The sequence below is a fragment of the Saccoglossus kowalevskii genome, chromosome 4 (genome assembly GCF_978046115.1).
Source record: "Saccoglossus kowalevskii chromosome 4, keSacKowa6.1, whole genome shotgun sequence".
NCBI classification, from domain to species: Eukaryota; Metazoa; Hemichordata; class Enteropneusta; family Harrimaniidae; genus Saccoglossus; species Saccoglossus kowalevskii.
In genome coordinates, this window is record NC_140644.1 from 46336165 (window position 1) to 46356258 (window position 20094).

At 38.5% G+C, this 20094-nt stretch overlaps 1 protein-coding gene across 1 annotated transcript in view; it reads left to right on the top strand.

Annotated features, from left to right (window-relative positions):
• The window catches only part of LOC100367722 (phosphopentomutase-like), a 177860-nt gene that overhangs the window by 63107 nt on the left and 94659 nt on the right, over positions 1 to 20094 (top strand). The window contains exons 7-9 of the mRNA XM_085498186.1: positions 9284 to 9453; positions 10209 to 10332; positions 10444 to 10711. Coding sequence (XP_085354312.1) covers positions 9284 to 9453; positions 10209 to 10332; positions 10444 to 10711 — 562 coding nt within the window. The remainder of the gene's footprint in view (positions 1 to 9283; positions 9454 to 10208; positions 10333 to 10443; positions 10712 to 20094) is intronic.

A 20094-nucleotide genomic window follows, 5' to 3' on the forward strand; every position in this document is an offset into this window, starting at 1 on the left:
ACTAATGATGTCACAGTGCAGTGGTCTATATCCGGTACTAATGATATCACAGTGCATTGGTCTATATACTGTCACAGTACATTGGTCTATATACTAATGATGTCACAGTGCATTGGTCTATACACTAATGATGTCACACTATGTTGGTCTATATGTTACAGTACATTGGTCTATATACTGATGTCACAGTGCATTGGTCTATACACTAATGATGTCACACTATGTTGGTCTATATGTTGCAGTACATTGGTCTATATACTGATGTCACAGTGCATTGGTCTATACACTAATGATGTCACACTATGTTGGACTATATGTTGCAGTACATTGGTCTATATACTGATGTCACTGTACATTGGTCTATATACTAATGATGTCACAGTGCATTGGTCTATATACTAATGTCTCAGTACATTGGTCTATATACTAATGATGTCACACTATGTTGGACTATATGTTGCAGTACATTGGTCTATATACTGATGTCACAGTGCATTGGTCTATACACTAATGATGTCACACTATGTTGGTCTATATGTTACAGTACACTGGTCTATACACTAATGATGTCACACTATGTTGGTCTATATGTTACAGTACACTGGTCTATATACTAATGATGTCACAGTGCATTGGTCTATATACTAATGATGTCTCAGTACATTGGTCTATATACTAATGATGTCACACTATGTTGGTCTCTATGTTACAGTACATTGGTCTATATACTGATGTCACAGTACATTGGTCTATACGCTAATAATGTCACAGTACATTGGTCTATACACTAATGATGTCACAGTACATTTGTCTATACACTAATGATGTCACAGTACATTGGGCTATACACTAATGATGTCACAGTACATTGGTCTATACACTAATGATGTCACAGTACATTGGTCTATACACTAATGATGTCACAGTACATTGGTCTATACACTAATGATGTCACAGTACATTGGTCTATACACTAATGATGTCACAGTACATTGGTCTATACACTAATGATGTCACAGTACATTGGTCTATACACTAATGATGTAACAGTACATTGGTCTATACACTAATAATGTCACAGTACATTGGTCTATACACTAATGATGTCACAGTACATTGGTCTATACACTAATGATGTCACAGTGCATTGGTCTATATACTAATGATGTCACAGTACATTGGTCTATACACTAATGATGTCACAGTGCATTGCTCTATACACTAATGATGTCACAGTGCATTGCTCTATACACTAATGATGTCACAGTACATTGGTCTATACAATAATGATGTCACAGTGCATTGGTCTATACACTAATGATGTCACAGTGCATTGGTCTATATACTAATGATGTCACAGTACATTGGTCTATACACTAATGATGTCACAGTACATTGGTCTATACACTAATGATGTCACAGTACATTGGTCTATACACTAATGTCACAGTACATTGGTCTATACACTAATGATGTCATAGTACATTGGTCTATGCACTAATGATGTCACAATGCATTGGTATATACACTAATGATGTCACAGTACATTGGTCTATACACTAATGATGTCACAGTACATTGTCTATACACTAATGATGTCACAGTACATTGATCTATACACTAATGATGTCACAGTACATTGGTCTATACACTAATGATGTCACAGTACATTGGTCTATACACTAATGATGTCACAGTACATTGGTCTATACACTAATGATGTCACAGTACATTGGTCTATACACTAATGATGTCACAGTACATTGGTCTATACACTAATGATGTCACAGTACATTGGTCTATACACTAATGATGTCACAGTACATTGGTCTATACACTAATGATGTGACAGTACATCGGTCTATACACTAATGATGTCACAGTACATTGGTCTATACACTAGTGATGTCACAGTACATTGGTCTATACACTAATGATGTCACAGTGCAGTGGTCTATATCCGGTACTAATGATATCACAGTGCATTGGTCTATATACTGTCACAGTACATTGGTCTATATACTAATGATGTCACAGTGCATTGGTCTATACACTAATGATGTCACACTATGTTGGTCTATATGTTACAGTACATTGGTATATATACTGATGTCACAGTGCATTGGTCTATACACTAATGATGTCACACTATGTTGGTCTATATGTTGCAGTACATTGGTCTATATACTGATGTCACAGTGCATTGGTCTATACACTAATGATGTCACACTATGTTGGACTATATGTTGCAGTACATTGGTCTATATACTGATGTCACTGTACATTGGTCTATATACTAATGATGTCACAGTGCATTGGTCTATAACTAATGATGTCACAGTGCATTGGTCTGTATACTAATGATGTCTCAGTACATTGGTCTATATACTAATGATGTCACACTATGTTGGACTATATGTTGCAGTACATTGGTCTATATACTGATGTCACAGTGCATTGGTCTATACACTAATGATGTCACACTATGTTGGTCTATATGTTACAGTACACTGGTCTATACACTAATGATGTCACACTATGTTGGTCTATATGTTACAGTACACTGGTCTATATACTAATGATGTCACAGTGCATTGGTCTATATACTAATGATGTCTCAGTACATTGGTCTATATACTAATGATGTCACACTATGTTGGACTATATGTTGCAGTGCATTGGTCTATATACTGATGTCACAGTGCATTGGTCTATATACTAATGATGTCACAGTGCATTGGTCTATATACTAATGATGTCACACTATGTTGGTCTATATGTTACAGTACATTAGTCTATACACTAATGATGTCACAGTGCATTGGTCTATATACTAATGATGTCACACTATGTTGGTCTATATGTTACAGTACATTGGTTTATATACTGATGTCACAGTGCATTGGTCTATATACTAATGATGTCACACTATGTTGGTCAATATGTTACAGTACATTGGTCTATATACTGATGTCACAGTGCATTGGTCTATATACTAATGATGTCACACTATGTTGGTCTATATGTTACAGTACATTGGTCTATATACTGATGTCACAGTGCATTGGTCTATATACTAATGATGTCACACTATGTTGGTCTATATGTTACAGTACATTGGTCTATACACTAATGATGTCACAGTGCATTGGTCTATATACTAATGATGTCACAGTGCATTGGTCTATATACTAATGATGTCACAGTGCATTGGTCTATATACTAATGATGTCTCAGTACATTGGTCTATATACTAATGATGTCACACTATGTTGGACTATATGTTGCAGTACATTGGTCTATATACTGATGTCACAGTGCATTGGTCTATACACTAATGATGTCACACTATGTTGGTCTATATGTTACAGTACACTGGTCTATACACTAATGATGTCACACTATGTTGGTCTATATGTTACAGTACACTGGTCTATATACTAATGATGTCACAGTGCATTGGTCTATATACTAATGATGTCTCAGTACATTGGTCTATATACTAATGATGTCACACTATGTTGGACTTTATGTTGCAGTACATTGGTCTATATACTGATGTCACAGTGCATTGGTCTATATACTAATGATGTCACAGTGCATTGGTCTATATACTAATGATGTCACACTATGTTGGTCTATATGTTACAGTACATTGGTCTATATACTGATGTCACAGTGCATTGGTATATATACTAATGATGTCACACTATGTTGGTCTATATGTTACAGTGCATTGGTCTATACACTAATGATGTCACAGTGCATTGGTCTATATACTAATGATGTCACACTATGTTGGTCTATATGTTACAGTACATTGGTCTATATACTGATGTCACAGTGCATTGGTCTATATACTAATGATGTCACACTATGTTGGTCTATATGTTACAGTACATTGGTCTATATACTGATGTCACAGTGCATTGGTCTATATACTAATGATGTCACACTATGTTGGTCTATATGTTACAGTACATTTGTCTATATACTGATGTCACAGTGCATTGGTCTATATACTAATGATGTCACACTATGTTGGTCTATATGTTACAGTACATTGGTCTATACACTAATGATGTCACAGTGCATTGGTCTATATACTAATGATGTCACACTATGTTGGTCTCTATGTTACAGTACATTGGTCTATATACTGATGTCACAGTACATTGGTCTATACGCTAATAATGTCACAGTACATTGGTCTATACACTAATGATGTCACAGTACATTGGGCTATACACTAATGATGTCACAGTACATTGGGCTATACACTAATGATGTCACAGTACATTGGTCTATACACTAATGATGTCACAGTACATTGGTCTATACACTAATGATGTCACAGTACATTGGTCTATACACTAATGATGTCACAGTACAATGGTCTATACACTAATGATGTCACAGTACATTGGTCTATACACTAATGATGTCACAGTACATTGGTCTATACACTAATGATGTCACAGTACATTGGGCTATACACTAATGATGTCACAGTACATTGGTCTATACACTAATGATGTCACAGTACATTGGTCTATACACTAATGATGTCACAGTACAATGGTCTATACACTAATGATGTCACAGTACATTGGTCTATACACTAATGATGTCACAGTACATTGGTCTATACACTAATGATGTCACAGTACATTGGTTTATACACTAATGATGTAACAGTACATTGGTCTATACACTAATAATGTCACAGTACATTGGTCTATACACTAATGATGTCACAGTACATTGGTCTATACACTAATGATGTCACAGTGCATTGGTCTATATACTAATGATGTCACAGTACATTGGTCTATACACTAATGATGTCACAGTGCATTGCTCTATACACTAATGATGTCACAGTGCATTGGTCTATACACTAATGATGTCACAGTACATTGGTCTATACACTAATGATGTCATAGTGCATTGGTCTATACACTAATGATGTCACAGTGCATTGGTCTATACACTAATGATGTCACAGTGCATTGGTCTATATACTAATGATGTCACAGTGCATTGGTCTATACACTAATGATGTCACAGTGCATTGGTCTATACACTAATGATGTCACAGTGCATTGGTCTATACACTAATGATGTCGCAGTACATTGGTCTATACACTAATGATGTCACAGTACATTGGTCTATACACTAATGATGTCACAGTACATTGGTCTATACACTAATGATGTGACAGTACATCGGTCTATACACTAATGATGTCACAGTACATTGGTCTATACACTAGTGATGTCACAGTACATTGGTCTATACACTAATGATGTCACAGTGCAGTGGTCTATATCCGGTACTAATGATATCACAGTGCATTGGTCTATATACTGTCACAGTACATTGGTCTATATACTAATGATGTCACAGTGCATTGGTCTATACACTAATGATGTCACACTATGTTGGTCTATATGTTACAGTACATTGGTATATATACTGATGTCACAGTGCATTGGTCTATACACTAATGATGTCACACTATGTTGGACTATATGTTGCAGTACATTGGTCTATATACTGATGTCACTGTACATTGGTCTATATACTAATGATGTCACAGTGCATTGGTCTATATACTAATGATGTCACAGTGCATTGGTCTGTATACTAATGATGTCTCAGTACATTGGTCTATATACTAATGATGTCACACTATGTTGGACTATATGTTGCAGTACATTGGTCTATATACTGATGTCACAGTGCATTGGTCTATACACTAATGATGTCACACTATGTTGGTCTATATGTTACAGTACACTGGTCTATACACTAATGATGTCACACTATGTTGGTCTATATGTTACAGTACACTGGTCTATATACTAATGATGTCACAGTGCATTGGTCTATATACTAATGATGTCTCAGTACATTGGTCTATATACTAATGATGTCACACTATGTTGGACTATATGTTGCAGTACATTGGTCTATATACTGATGTCACAGTGCATTGGTCTATATACTAATGATGTCACAGTGCATTGGTCTATATACTAATGATGTCACACTATGTTGGTCTATATGTTACAGTACATTGGTCTATACACTAATGATGTCACAGTGCATTGGTCTATATACTAATGATGTCACACTATGTTGGTCTATATGTTACAGTACATTGGTTTATATACTGATGTCACAGTGCATTGGTCTATATACTAATGATGTCACACTATGTTGGTCAATATGTTACAGTACATTGGTCTATATACTGATGTCACAGTGCATTGGTCTATATACTAATGATGTCACACTATGTTGGTCTATATGTTACAGTACATTGGTCTATATACTGATGTCACAGTGCATTGGTCTATATACTAATGATGTCACACTATGTTGGTCTATATGTTACAGTACATTGGTCTATACACTAATGATGTCACAGTGCATTGGTCTATATACTAATGATGTCACAGTGCATTGGTCTATATACTAATGATGTCTCAGTACATTGGTCTATATACTAATGATGTCACACTATGTTGGTCTATATGTTACAGTACATTGGTATATATACTGATGTCACAGTGCATTGGTCTATACACTAATGATGTCACACTATGTTGGACTATATGTTGCAGTACATTGGTCTATATACTGATGTCACTGTACATTGGTCTATATACTAATGATGTCACAGTGCATTGGTCTATATACTAATGATGTCACAGTGCATTGGTCTGTATACTAATGATGTCTCAGTACATTGGTCTATATACTAATGATGTCACACTATGTTGGTCTATATGTTACAGTACACTGGTCTATACACTAATGATGTCACACTATGTTGGTCTATATGTTACAGTACACTGGTCTATATACTAATGATGTCACAGTGCATTGGTCTATATACTAATGATGTCTCAGTACATTGGTCTATATACTAATGATGTCACACTATGTTGGACTATATGTTGCAGTACATTGGTCTATATACTGATGTCACAGTGCATTGGTCTATATACTAATGATGTCACAGTGCATTGGTCTATATACTAATGATGTCACACTATGTTGGTCTATATGTTACAGTACATTGGTCTATACACTAATGATGTCACAGTGCATTGGTCTATATACTAATGATGTCACACTATGTTGGTCTATATGTTACAGTACATTGGTTTATATACTGATGTCACAGTGCATTGGTCTATATACTAATGATGTCACACTATGTTGGTCAATATGTTACAGTACATTGGTCTATATACTGATGTCACAGTGCATTGGTCTATATACTAATGATGTCACACTATGTTGGTCTATATGTTACAGTACATTGGTCTATATACTGATGTCACAGTGCATTGGTCTATATACTAATGATGTCACACTATGTTGGTCTATATGTTACAGTACATTGGTCTATACACTAATGATGTCACAGTGCATTGGTCTATATACTAATGATGTCACAGTGCATTGGTCTATATACTAATGATGTCACAGTGCATTGGTCTATATACTAATGATGTCTCAGTACATTGGTCTATATACTAATGATGTCACACTATGTTGGACTATATGTTGCAGTACATTGGTCTATATACTGATGTCACAGTGCATTGGTCTATACACTAATGATGTCACACTATGTTGGTCTATATGTTACAGTACACTGGTCTATACACTAATGATGTCACACTATGTTGGTCTATATGTTACAGTACACTGGTCTATATACTAATGATGTCACAGTGCATTGGTCTATATACTAATGATGTCTCAGTACATTGGTCTATATACTAATGATGTCACACTATGTTGGACTTTATGTTGCAGTACATTGGTCTATATACTGATGTCACAGTGCATTGGTCTATATACTAATGATGTCACAGTGCATTGGTCTATATACTAATGATGTCACACTATGTTGGTCTATATGTTACAGTACATTGGTCTATATACTGATGTCACAGTGCATTGGTATATATACTAATGATGTCACACTATGTTGGTCTATATGTTACTGTGCATTGGTCTATACACTAATGATGTCACAGTGCATTGGTCTATATACTAATGATGTCACACTATGTTGGTCTATATGTTACAGTACATTGGTCTATATACTGATGTCACAGTGCATTGGTCTATATACTAATGATGTCACACTATGTTGGTCTATATGTTACAGTACATTGGTCTATATACTGATGTCACAGTGCATTGGTCTATATACTAATGATGTCACACTATGTTGGTCTATATGTTACAGTACATTGGTCTATACGCTAATGATGTCACAGTGCATTGGTCTATATACTAATGATGTCACACTATGTTGGTCTCTATGTTACAGTACATTGGTCTATATACTGATGTCACAGTACATTGGTCTATACGCTAATAATGTCACAGTACATTGGTCTATACACTAATGATGTCACAGTACATTGGGCTATACACTAATGATGTCACAGTACATTGGGCTATACACTAATGATGTCACAGTACATTGGTCTATACACTAATGATGTCACAGTACATTGGTCTATACACTAATGATGTCACAGTACATTGGTCTATACACTAATGATGTCACAGTACAATGGTCTATACACTAATGATGTCACAGTACATTGGTCTATACACTAATGATGTCACAGTACATTGGTCTATACACTAATGATGTCACAGTACATTGGTTTATACACTAATGATGTAACAGTACATTGGTCTATACACTAATAATGTCACAGTACATTGGTCTATACACTAATGATGTCACAGTACATTGGTCTATACACTAATGATGTCACAGTGCATTGGTCTATATACTAATGATGTCACAGTACATTGGTCTATACACTAATGATGTCACAGTGCATTGCTCTATACACTAATGATGTCACAGTGCATTGGTCTATACACTAATGATGTCACAGTACATTGGTCTATACACTAATGATGTCATAGTGCATTGGTCTATACACTAATGATGTCACAGTGCATTGGTCTATACACTAATGATGTCACAGTGCATTGGTCTATATACTAATGATGTCACAGTGCATTGGTCTATACACTAATGATGTCACAGTGCATTGGTCTATACACTAATGATGTCACAGTGCATTGGTCTATACACTAATGATGTCGCAGTACATTTGTCTATACACTAATGATGTCATAGTACATTGGTCTATACACTAATGATGTCACAGTGTAGTGGTCTATATCCGGTACTAATGATGTCACATACTCTTTTTTTTGTGATAGTTAATACCACCACATGATGCATTGATAGCCGGCTGTATTGAAAAAAATCTGAAACCATGGGATTACTCATGGGATACATCTATTGTACAAAATAGTCAACTATGTCAAGATCCTTATAAAGAAGTTACTGAAAACTATTTCAAAGACATACAAAGACATTGTAGGCATAGGTTTGTATATATCATAATTATTTAACCAAGTGCTTTAAACAGCATTGGTTATTGTGCACCACATGCTGAAATTTCATATGGACAAACAATGTATTTTACACATATGGTTATTGAACCCACCCTTTAAAATTATTTACTGTCAATAGAAATTTTTTTTTTCTGCTTTATAGAAAATAATTACTAACAAAATTGAAATGCATCATGCTTTTGTAAATGCCCTGTTAACTGATAGTTCCTTTTTGATTCTACGGGTAAATAATAAATCAATAACGACTGGACAGTGAGAAATAAAACCGAGAAACCCCGCGGGCAGGCCAACACCAAATGGCACGGACAATGGGGGAATCGAACCCCCCTGCCCTGTGCCATTGGGATATCAGTCATTCGTTTGACACATTTCTCGGTTCAAAATAAAACGATTAAACGATCACAAGTGAGTAGTGGAGGTTACAAACAGATAAACAATGAACAAGTGACGAGAGGTGAGTTAGAGACATGTACGATATTGAACGATAAAAATAACATATGGTTCTACACTCAAATAATTACAATTCTAAAAATACTTAAAAGTACAATAAATCTAATAAAAAGCAATTGAAAAGACGGGTTTGTACAATTAAAAAGGATATTATTCAGCCATTGTCTAAGATAAGTATGCAGTTGGTTAAATGCTCTGCTCATGGTTAGATAATAATGTGCTTAATGTTATTGGTCAGTGCAATTACAATTTGTTCCTACATTTTGATATTTTTCAGATCTGGGAATGAAAAGAGTTGTGTCAAATTTACATATACTGCAATGCATGGTGTTGGGACACTAGCTGCTGCTACTGCATTTCAAGCATTTGGATTTCAACCATTTGTTCCAGTCAAAGACCAGGTATATGTAACTAAATTCCAACAAAGCATCTTGCAACAATATGTATGTTTATCAACAATTGAAAAGGGAAACATTGCATTGTCATTATTAAATTAAAAATCTATTTGACAGGTTGAACCTGATCCTGACTTTCCAACTGTCAAATTTCCAAATCCTGAAGAAGGTAAAAGTGCCTTAAACTTGGCAATGAAAACAGCTGATAATCATAGTAGTACTGTGATACTTGCTAATGACCCTGATGCTGATAGGTGTGCTGTAGCTGAGAAACAACCTGGTGGTCACTGGAAGATATTCACAGGCAATGAAACTGGTGCTCTCCTTGGGTGGTGGGCGATATATACTTATAAAGAGCAGTATGGACAAGATGTAGATATGTCAGGTAAGAGCCAGTCATTCACATGTGTGTTATTTTGTTGCATATTTTCTGTTTCTCTTGAACATATTTTAGTTCTCAAGTTGTGCCCTTTTTAGCTCTGCTACAATCAGAGATGACAGAAAGGAGCAGTCCATATAGCTGTTGGCAGTCCATTCTTTCTTGAAAACCACCAGCTGTATTGCTTTCATATACGGTATGCAGTTAACTTGGGTTGCCCTCTATCAGATTTTTTCATTTCATGAAGATAATAATTCTCCATTGTTAGTGATTACTTTTGTCATTTTTGGTACAAAATTATATTTTTGACTTCATGAAAACTGGTACTCCAATTTCTTTGATTATTTGTTTTTTTTAGCTCCGCTGTTGACTTTGTCGAGTGGAGCTTATCATATGAGTGAGCGTCCGTCACCGTGTTGATGTTTTACTTTTTTAACTTCTTCTTGAAAACTACAAGTTCGAATGCTTTGATACTTGGTGTATGTGTTTCTTGGGTAGACCTCTCTCAGATTTGTTCATTTCATGATGATACAGTACTCATTCCGCCCAACCTCCCGCTTTTATCGCTTTTTTTCCGACCGCTTATCGCTTAATTTCCGACCGCTCGCTGCTTTCCGACCGGAAACCGACCGCTTTTTTTCTGCTCGCTCGCTTTTGTTCGCTCGCTCACTCCTGCTATGGCTGGCTTCAGAAACATCGTCCGCTTGCAAACCGACCGCTGGAGTAACAATGATCGTACATTGTATGTATAAACTTAAGTTTTTATTCGTAATAAATTTAGGTTTTAATGACGATTCAAAACACAACGCCTATTGCTTCTCTGTTTTGGAACAAAGACGCCTTCAAATCACTTGACACATTAGAGAGTTTAAGATTTGCGTACGTAACGGGAACGTAACGTGATGTTCTAATTTCGTTTGCGTTACGTTCTCGGGTGTCAGAAAACGATTAAGTACAAGCGCAGGGGTACCAATGAAAGTGTAGCTTTTTAATGAAAATCACAGCTTTGACACCGTGCAGCATAGCTTGGTTAGGAAAAGCTTAGCTGCAGGAATGAAATCCGCTAGTTTTGACATCGAGAACTCAAGCTTTGAACATATTTTGATGTTGAGGGCGTACACAACATGGCTGCCTCCAAAAGCAGTGTTAGCGACGGCAAGTATTTTACTCGTTTTCTAAACAAAATCACCAAGTTATGCTGTTTAATATGCCGTAATCAGTGAAGTTCAGGTTCAATTTCATTTCTAGAAAGTTTCAGCCACCATTTTACGAAATTTGCAGAGAAATCTCAATTCCAATTTTCGAAGCGAACAGGCTAGCAGGACGTCCTATTCTTATACATGTACATGTACTTGGATTTTATGACAGTGTAAAGACGTGGTGGCTAGTGTTGACAATGTCTGTTTTCGAGAGTTTGTAAAAGCTCACGAAGATTTAAAAGTTAGTATCATATGAGATGAATATTTAGCTTCTCTTCCTTTCATTTATGCGCTAGCCACCACGGGAACGTAACTGAAACCAGAACCATGTCAATCCGTCTCTCATTGGGCAACAATAACTACCTAAATTAATTTGTTATGTCATTTCACGTCCGGAATCAGAATTAGTAGTTAGTTCACAGACATTTTGACAGAGCTCTCGCTATTTCCATCCACTCTGCTGAGGTCCTAGGCCTGTTTACCGAATCCTCTTTCAGCAGATCAATATCATGCGTTTTCAGTGGGTATAAATGTCAGCTAAAATGCATCCAATATTTCTTATTTCATCATAAATATTCAAAAACACTCTAATATAATACGTTTTATTAATGTCAATGAAAATTATTCAAAATTGACAGCGAGAAAAGCTCTCGGAAATCAACTACGAGTCAGTCACCTTGATCACGTTCAAAACGACTGCCGAACGACCAGGCAACCGATGACGTCATTGGTTCGCGCGGAGGTCATGCACAAAGCAGTGACGTATCCGTTCTCGTTCCGTTCTCGTTCCGTTCTCGTATGCGCATCTTAATGTCTCTATTGTAACGTTTGCTACGCAAGTCGAACTGTGACCTGTATTTACATATTTACGTCCTTGTGTGTGTAGTTCAAGCAGCTATATAACTGGTCAATCGCGATATGTATTGAGTACTAGTATTTGTGTGTTGTGTGTGTGTTTCTGTGTGTGATTTTGACTAAATTTATTCCGAACAGCGCTCAAAATAATTTGACACTTTGTTATTTTCGAACGCAACTCACACTATGACCCTTACTCAATTTGCATAAGTAATACGAATGCTATAGTTCAGAAAACGAATCTATTGGTTAACTTTTGCTCGTGTCTGGGTGCGCAAAACAAAACTGCACATATAATTATCGCATAGCTGAATTTCTACAAATCAATTGGACTTAAACTACAAGTATAATGACTGTGACGATTAATCGCTTGTCTGAGTACATGCGGCGACGAATTATTGGATTGGCAGCAGCCGGACGAAAAATGAAAGAGATCTTGGAACAGTTAATTTGTTGAGGAAAACAAAACAAACGCAGCCAGTGATACATTTTGAAAACAAAAATACAAAATAAACGCAATCAGAGGCGCCGACCACGCGCGTTGGAAATAAATAAAACGTGTTGTGACAGTCTCACCAAATTCTTTCACTCGCGCAATATAATTATGTTATTTCCCAAAGCACTTATATTTAATACATTGACGAAAAACACCGCAAGAAAAATGTAAATCAGGCTTGTAATTACTAGTAACTCTACTCGAACGCAATGTTGATCACTGTAAAAGTGGATAAATTCGAACCGTCATCAAATTCAAAATTCAAGCGATCTCGTTGAATGTCAAAAATAAACTTGATGTTTAGAAAGACAAAAACAACACCTTATTAGAGTGCAAAAAAAGTTAGCAGCAAAGAACGAGAAGTGCATGTGGGAAAGCGATGAGTGAACTCGAGGAAAATTATGCTGATGTGAGAACAAGCCATATACCCGCGGAGTACTCGCTAAAACATCGAGAAAATGTGCCATTTCAAAGGGCACCCTTACAAATAATGTCTGCGATTGTGTGAACATGATAACGTGCAAACAAGGAACAGAGCTCGTGGTCCACAAGGAAACTTAGCGATGACGCAGTTAGATGTATACGGCTGTTGAAAACAGAGACTCCTTCAATCTCATATAAGCAGGTTCACGTGGATGTATCATTTTCAACTATTACCAACAACGCTATGATAGCAAAGACATTGTGACATTCTTTTGTTTTTATGTAGAAAAATACAGTAATTTTACCAAGTAAAATCATATTTATTAAAATTGTTGTTCATACACGAGTTGTCGAACACACTACATACTAGTAGTTTGTAATTTCATCTAGCTCCTTTCAGTCACGATTCAAGACAAATAAAAGGCACAAATATAGATAATATAGCAAATTATTTTTTTCTGTAATATTCGTGTGTAATCAGTAATTATGAAAAAAAATTATGGGTACATATGAAATAGATTTCGTTATGAATTATTCTTAATATCAATTTCTAAATTATTTTGTCAAAATCAGTTTTTTTTCCAGGTTTTTTCCCCCAAAATGTTGGGAACGAGAAGTTTTTTTCTTCTTATTATTTATTGGGAACGGAAAGTCTTTATTGTAGTGCTTCGCCTCGGTTGAAAATGAGCTCTTCGGGTCGCTAAAACTGTATGTCCACCTCTGTTGGGGTGAACATTTGTATTATTATACTGAATAAATCTTAGAACAGAAATGGTGGCACTCAATTATGGCAATCTTCCAGCTCATCGTTAGAAAGATTTTCGGAGGCAAATTTAATCTCGAAGGATTGCAGGAAATTGACCCTTACCGATTCATATTTATGAATTAATCGGGATTCAGGTATCATAGTGTTTGTAACAGGAAAAAAAAAACGCTTTCGCGTGGGATTTTTCATGCAAACATTGTGAATGGTTTCCCGACACTGATTCCTTTTTAACTTTCAATTTTTCTAAGACGCGGCAAACCCTGCTCATGACCGGAGACGTCGTCGAGATGCAGGTGCGATTCCTCTTAGCAACGCGTTCTATTTATTTCCAAAGCGTGTGGTCGGCGCCTTTGATTGCGTTTATTTTGTTCTTTTATTCACGTAATCTATCACTGGCAGCGTTTGTTTTGTCGCGCCTCACAACTTAATGTCCAAGCTCACTTTGTTTTGGCTGTAAGTGAACTACGTACAGCTCATGAAAGTATTTCGCCCAGAGTTCGCAAAAAACGGAATACCCTGCAAAATTTGAATCCTTTATTTTATAACGAGACATTGGGCGCAAACATAAAAACCACAATTCAACAAGTTTATGTAACGTGTTAGTCCGCTTGCCAGCCGCCTAGTTAAAAAACGCGATCTCCAGTGATGTCGGCTTTGACAACTTCGGACAAGTAAGATGGGCGCTGGCCGACATTACATTTGCAAGTATTGTATTTGTTTGACAAATTGTACACTACGGTCATTCTATAACAATCGATCAGTCGTTTTTTTCACAGTCTTACTATTCCTGCAGATATTTTTCAATTGTTATAGGTGCCACGGATTTTAACATAACTACAACTTGACCCGTGTTAAACCCAAACCATGCGTGCATGACAACCGTCACCCTACACACGGTTACTCAACGAATACCGTACTCTACTACAGTAGACATTTTTCGCTCTCCACCAAAAATAGAATGGTTTTATTTCATATTAGTTGTGTCTGTGTCAGTGTCGTATTTGATTTCACATGTTTTGGTTCGATCTTGTTTATGGTGGACATTATTACTACGCATATGTATTACCAATTTTATATGGCCGTGTGATCCACCGTATTTTTTTTCAACAGTCGTTCTATAAATTTCTGATTGTATTTATTCTTATTTTAACATCATAAAAACAAAAATGATACACTTGTACATGAAACAGTAGGTAATGAACTGTAAATGCGGGCGCTTGCGCTGTCAGGCGAGCGAGCAATTGCGCGAGCGGATACTTCCGGATTTGCGCAGTCGAAAAAAAAGCGGAAATTGCGCGGTCGAATTGAACAAAGCGAGCGAAAAAAAAGCGATCAAAATCTGGAAGCGGGCGGGAGGTTCAGCGAAATGAGTACTGTATCTTCAATTCTCTGATTTTGATGAATATTTTTGTAATTTTTGGTAAACGTGATATTTTCGACTTCTTTTAAAAAAAGTCTGATTGCTTTGATGATACATATATAGGTACTACATGTGGACCTCTCTCAGATTTGTTCATTTTGTAATGATATCTTTAATTCTAATTCTTTAATCGCTAACAGCGGTGCTATCTCAGCCGACAGGCTTATTGTTCCAGTAGTTTTGTACTTTTCGATGCCCCTACAATGTTATAACACATAAAGATCATGCCGACTAAATTCGGCACATAAGATACGTTCATCTTGCCACTTAGAGCTGTCAGTTTGGGACCCAAGGTTAAGGTCGCAAACAGGACTAGTGATTTTGCCTTGGCGCAATTTTCGATCTGTAGCATTTTCGATCGTCGTAGCACTTTGAGGTGGGGCTGAAGCTGAGGGAAAGCGATCGCGAAAAGCTGGTATGCATCGTTCTAAAGAGGGGAAGTCCCCAGCCGAAGCTAATGATGCGTCTGTTTCAGTGAATAATCTCTCCCTTTTCTCTTGGTAGACGAAGTTTGCCTGGTAAATGTAAATGTAAATGAGGTGACGGAGGCGTTGGTTGCTACCTTGGAAGCACCAGTGTGGAGTCAGTGTCTCCATGCGATTATCGAGGCGGACATGCATCGTTCCACCGTTTTTGCGAATCACCACGGATACCAAGATCGGTATACAGCATATTCCTACTTGGATGCTGACATCGATGCCGAGTACCATGGCGGGATTGGTACAGCCCTTTTGGGCTGAACTGGTCCAATCCACTGAGACTTCATCGGTACTGATGCAGCCTGAGTTGCTTGCGCAAGTACAGGGACAGACCTTGTTGTCTTCCTTTACTCATGTTAGTCAGGGTGAAAGGGGCTCCTCCCATGGTGATGAGATCGCCTGAAAGGCCTGGACGTTTAATCTGGCCTCCAAAGTGAACTCCCTTCTGCAGTTGCGGGGTATGTTGCAAGAGGTGGAGGTGGGGGTGAGAGTCCAGGGGGGAACGGGCTGTGCTGCCCCCACCCCCACCAGAATTCGGTCAGATGTGTCCCATCCTCCCTTTGATCTTGCCTTAAGAGGATCGGGGGGACAACTCACATCAGTGGGAAAGGGAGTGTCCACTTCTCCTATTGAGGGGACCCCCCAATTTTCCCACACCTCCCTCAGGCACTCTGGAGCAGGTTTCGTTACCTTTGCTTCACCAGGCCGCACAGAGTGCCTCTGTGCTGGTACCCCTGTGCAGGGTGGTATGCAGGGGGGAGTGCCATGTCGTCTCTCGCCCCTTCCTTGTTTGGACAAGCACAGGCTACCCAGTCAACCAGAGCCCAGCTGCCCCTTACCATTATGCGGTTAAGTACACAGCTAGGGAGTTGCCTTTGGACTCTTTTTCATCGGCGCTCCCCTCTCCCACTGCCAACATGGATACCTCACATGTTGGCCAACTCCCCTCGGCACCTCATGTGACCCAGGCTGTAGAGGGGCTCAGAGGGCGATGAAGGGGGGGTGATTGGTATCCCTAGGGAGACAAGGACAAGAAGACTGATCCTGGCATGAGGTCAGTCCTGTCCCATGTCTTCCATTGGGGTTACGCGAACCATCAAAGGGTCCCTGATTTGGATTACTCGTGTGGTGCCACAGCCTTCTTCACGGGTTCCCCGCCCGATCCCAGTACTCATGCCTTTAAGGCGGATTGTGCGGATCAGGAAGGCCATGTTGCGTGGTCATTTGACTTACACCAGAGCCTGCAAGTGCATCAGCCGCTGCGGGCAGAACTTAAACCTATCAACTTTGTAAAATAGGTCTTCTTGGCATAAGAGCGTCAGTTCACCCTTTTAAGTTCTGACCACCTGCGTGCTAAGCAACGAACCGCGATCCTTGGACAGATGAACCAGTTTTAGCTGCACAGAGAGTCGCTATGTGTGACATCCTGCAAGTCCATACTGCCCTCTTGGCAGGAGTGGTTTCAGTCGAGCGGGAGGTAGTACTGAGTTAGTGCAACTACCCTACTCCAGTGGGAGACAAGATTGGTCACCTGCGGAGATGACCTTGGGCACATGACCGGCTCTTTGGTGGCCGGCTAGCTGATGCAGTTGTCGTTTTCGTGGTTGCTCAGGATCAACGTATCCAATTGAAGCAATCATTCTTGTTGGCTAGGGCTGTTAGCCCTTTTCAGCCAACGGTTCAAACCAAAACTGCAGTGCGGCTCTTGCAATCAATCCCCTGCTAAGGACCCGAACCAGCGAGGAGCTAAGCGCTCATGGTTTCTATCTAAGTAGCAGAAAAAGACCAGTAGCGGGAAGCATCAGAAGAGGTCGAAGAACGTGGCCCTGGTGGTAGGACGTTCTGACACTTCTGGGGGCCAGGAAGCCACAAAGTCTCTTTAAAAACTTCACTGGTTGCCTGGGCATGGATGGTGGTACGACCCCCCCCCCCCGAGTCCTCAGGCTCAGCCTCCCCATCTTAGTCCTCAGCCTCCTCATCTTTGTCCTCCTGAGCTGGAGGCTGGAGTTCAGGGAGCTCAAGCTTCGAACCCCAGTCTGCTCCTCTTCGTTGGATCGCGCCTCAAGCAGCTCACCCCAGCTTGGCGCCTGATAGCTTCTGACCCCTGGACGCTCACAGTAGAGTCCCAGAGTTATCGGAGTCCTCTGGTCTCATCCTCTCTCTGGTTTTCTACTGAGGGACGGGGTCAAGGTGGAGATGACTCGGCGAAAGTAGCCAGCCTTCTGGAAAAAGGGCCGGTACGCCTAGTGGAGAACCCCATTTAAATCTAAGGTTCTATTCCCACATCTTCCTCGTTCCCAAGAGTTTTTTTTTTTGAGGGGGGGGGGGGGCTGGCATTCTGTCGTAGACCTAAGGCGACTGAGCTCGCCAACCAACTCCGATCGACGGGATCGGCTTCTATGCGTGAACTGATGCGCCTTATTGGCAGTATGACTTCAGTTCGTCGTCTAGTTCCATCAGCAGCTCTCCGGCCTCGTCCGATTCAGAGGTGCTTGCTGGACCGCAAGGCCCTTATGCGGAATCTGACGTTCAGGGTTCAATTGTTGGACCAAGCCCTGGCGGCTGTCTCTTAGTGGACAGACGCCCAGAACTTTGAGAGCGGAGTGCCCCTAGATCCGATGACTCCCTCGCTGACTCTCATTTTGACTCTATTTTATATCTATTTTGACCCAGTGTTAAGCTGAAAGTTGAAGTCTGCACTATGTGTATAACGTAGTTCGTGATTGGTTTGTGGTGTTTTTTTGACAAAAAGTCATATGACGTAAGTTTATTATAAAGTCTTTGTTTCATCACTATTTGTTTTTTTTTGTACAATGTGAATTGAAGGGGAGGGGCTATTGTCGATGTCGAAATACGATCTGTTGGAATTGATTTTGGTGAATAAACTACATGGTTTTCAATAAGCTGGTAACTAGCCATTTTTTATAGGTATACTGAATATGGCATGAAATATTTGCCGCGTTTTACTTGTATTAACAGGTCATTGTCGAAGCGTTTATGCACGGTTACTGTGGTCCAAGCATTCACAACATTTTCACGGCAGTCGATATCCATGCTGTATCATATAAAAGTGTTTACCAAGAATCGTTATGCAATGATCAAAAACCAAGTTTTAAATTAGTTTCATTTTTTAAGGGTGAGCGCTTTGCCGAATATGAACAATTTTGCAAAAGTGGGGGGTTGGCGCTTGACCGGGCATGGTCACTAACACGGTTGAGTAGGGTAATACACACTTTACATTACATCGGCTTTTGGATTCCTTTGAATTGTTTCACCAAAAAGTCATGTTTTTTTCTACATTTTTATTAGGTGATTACTATCAGGGGTTGAATAGATGTTTACATGATTGCCATGATCACATGGTTTTAACACACATTCTATTTACTTTCAATAGATGTTTACATGATTGCCATGATCACATGGTTTTAACACACATTCTATTTACTTTTAATAGATGTTTACATGATTGCCATGATCACATGGTTTTAACACACATTCTATTTACTTTTAATAGATGTTTACATGATTGCCATGATTACATGGTTTTAACACACATTCTATTTACTTTTAATAGATGTTTACATGATTCCCATGATTACATAGTTTTAACAGACGTTCTATTTCTTTTCAATAGATGTTTACATGATTGCCATGATTACATGGTTTTAACACACATTCTATTTACTTTTAATAGATGTTTACATGATTGCCATGATTACATGATTTTAACACACATTCTATTTACTTTTAA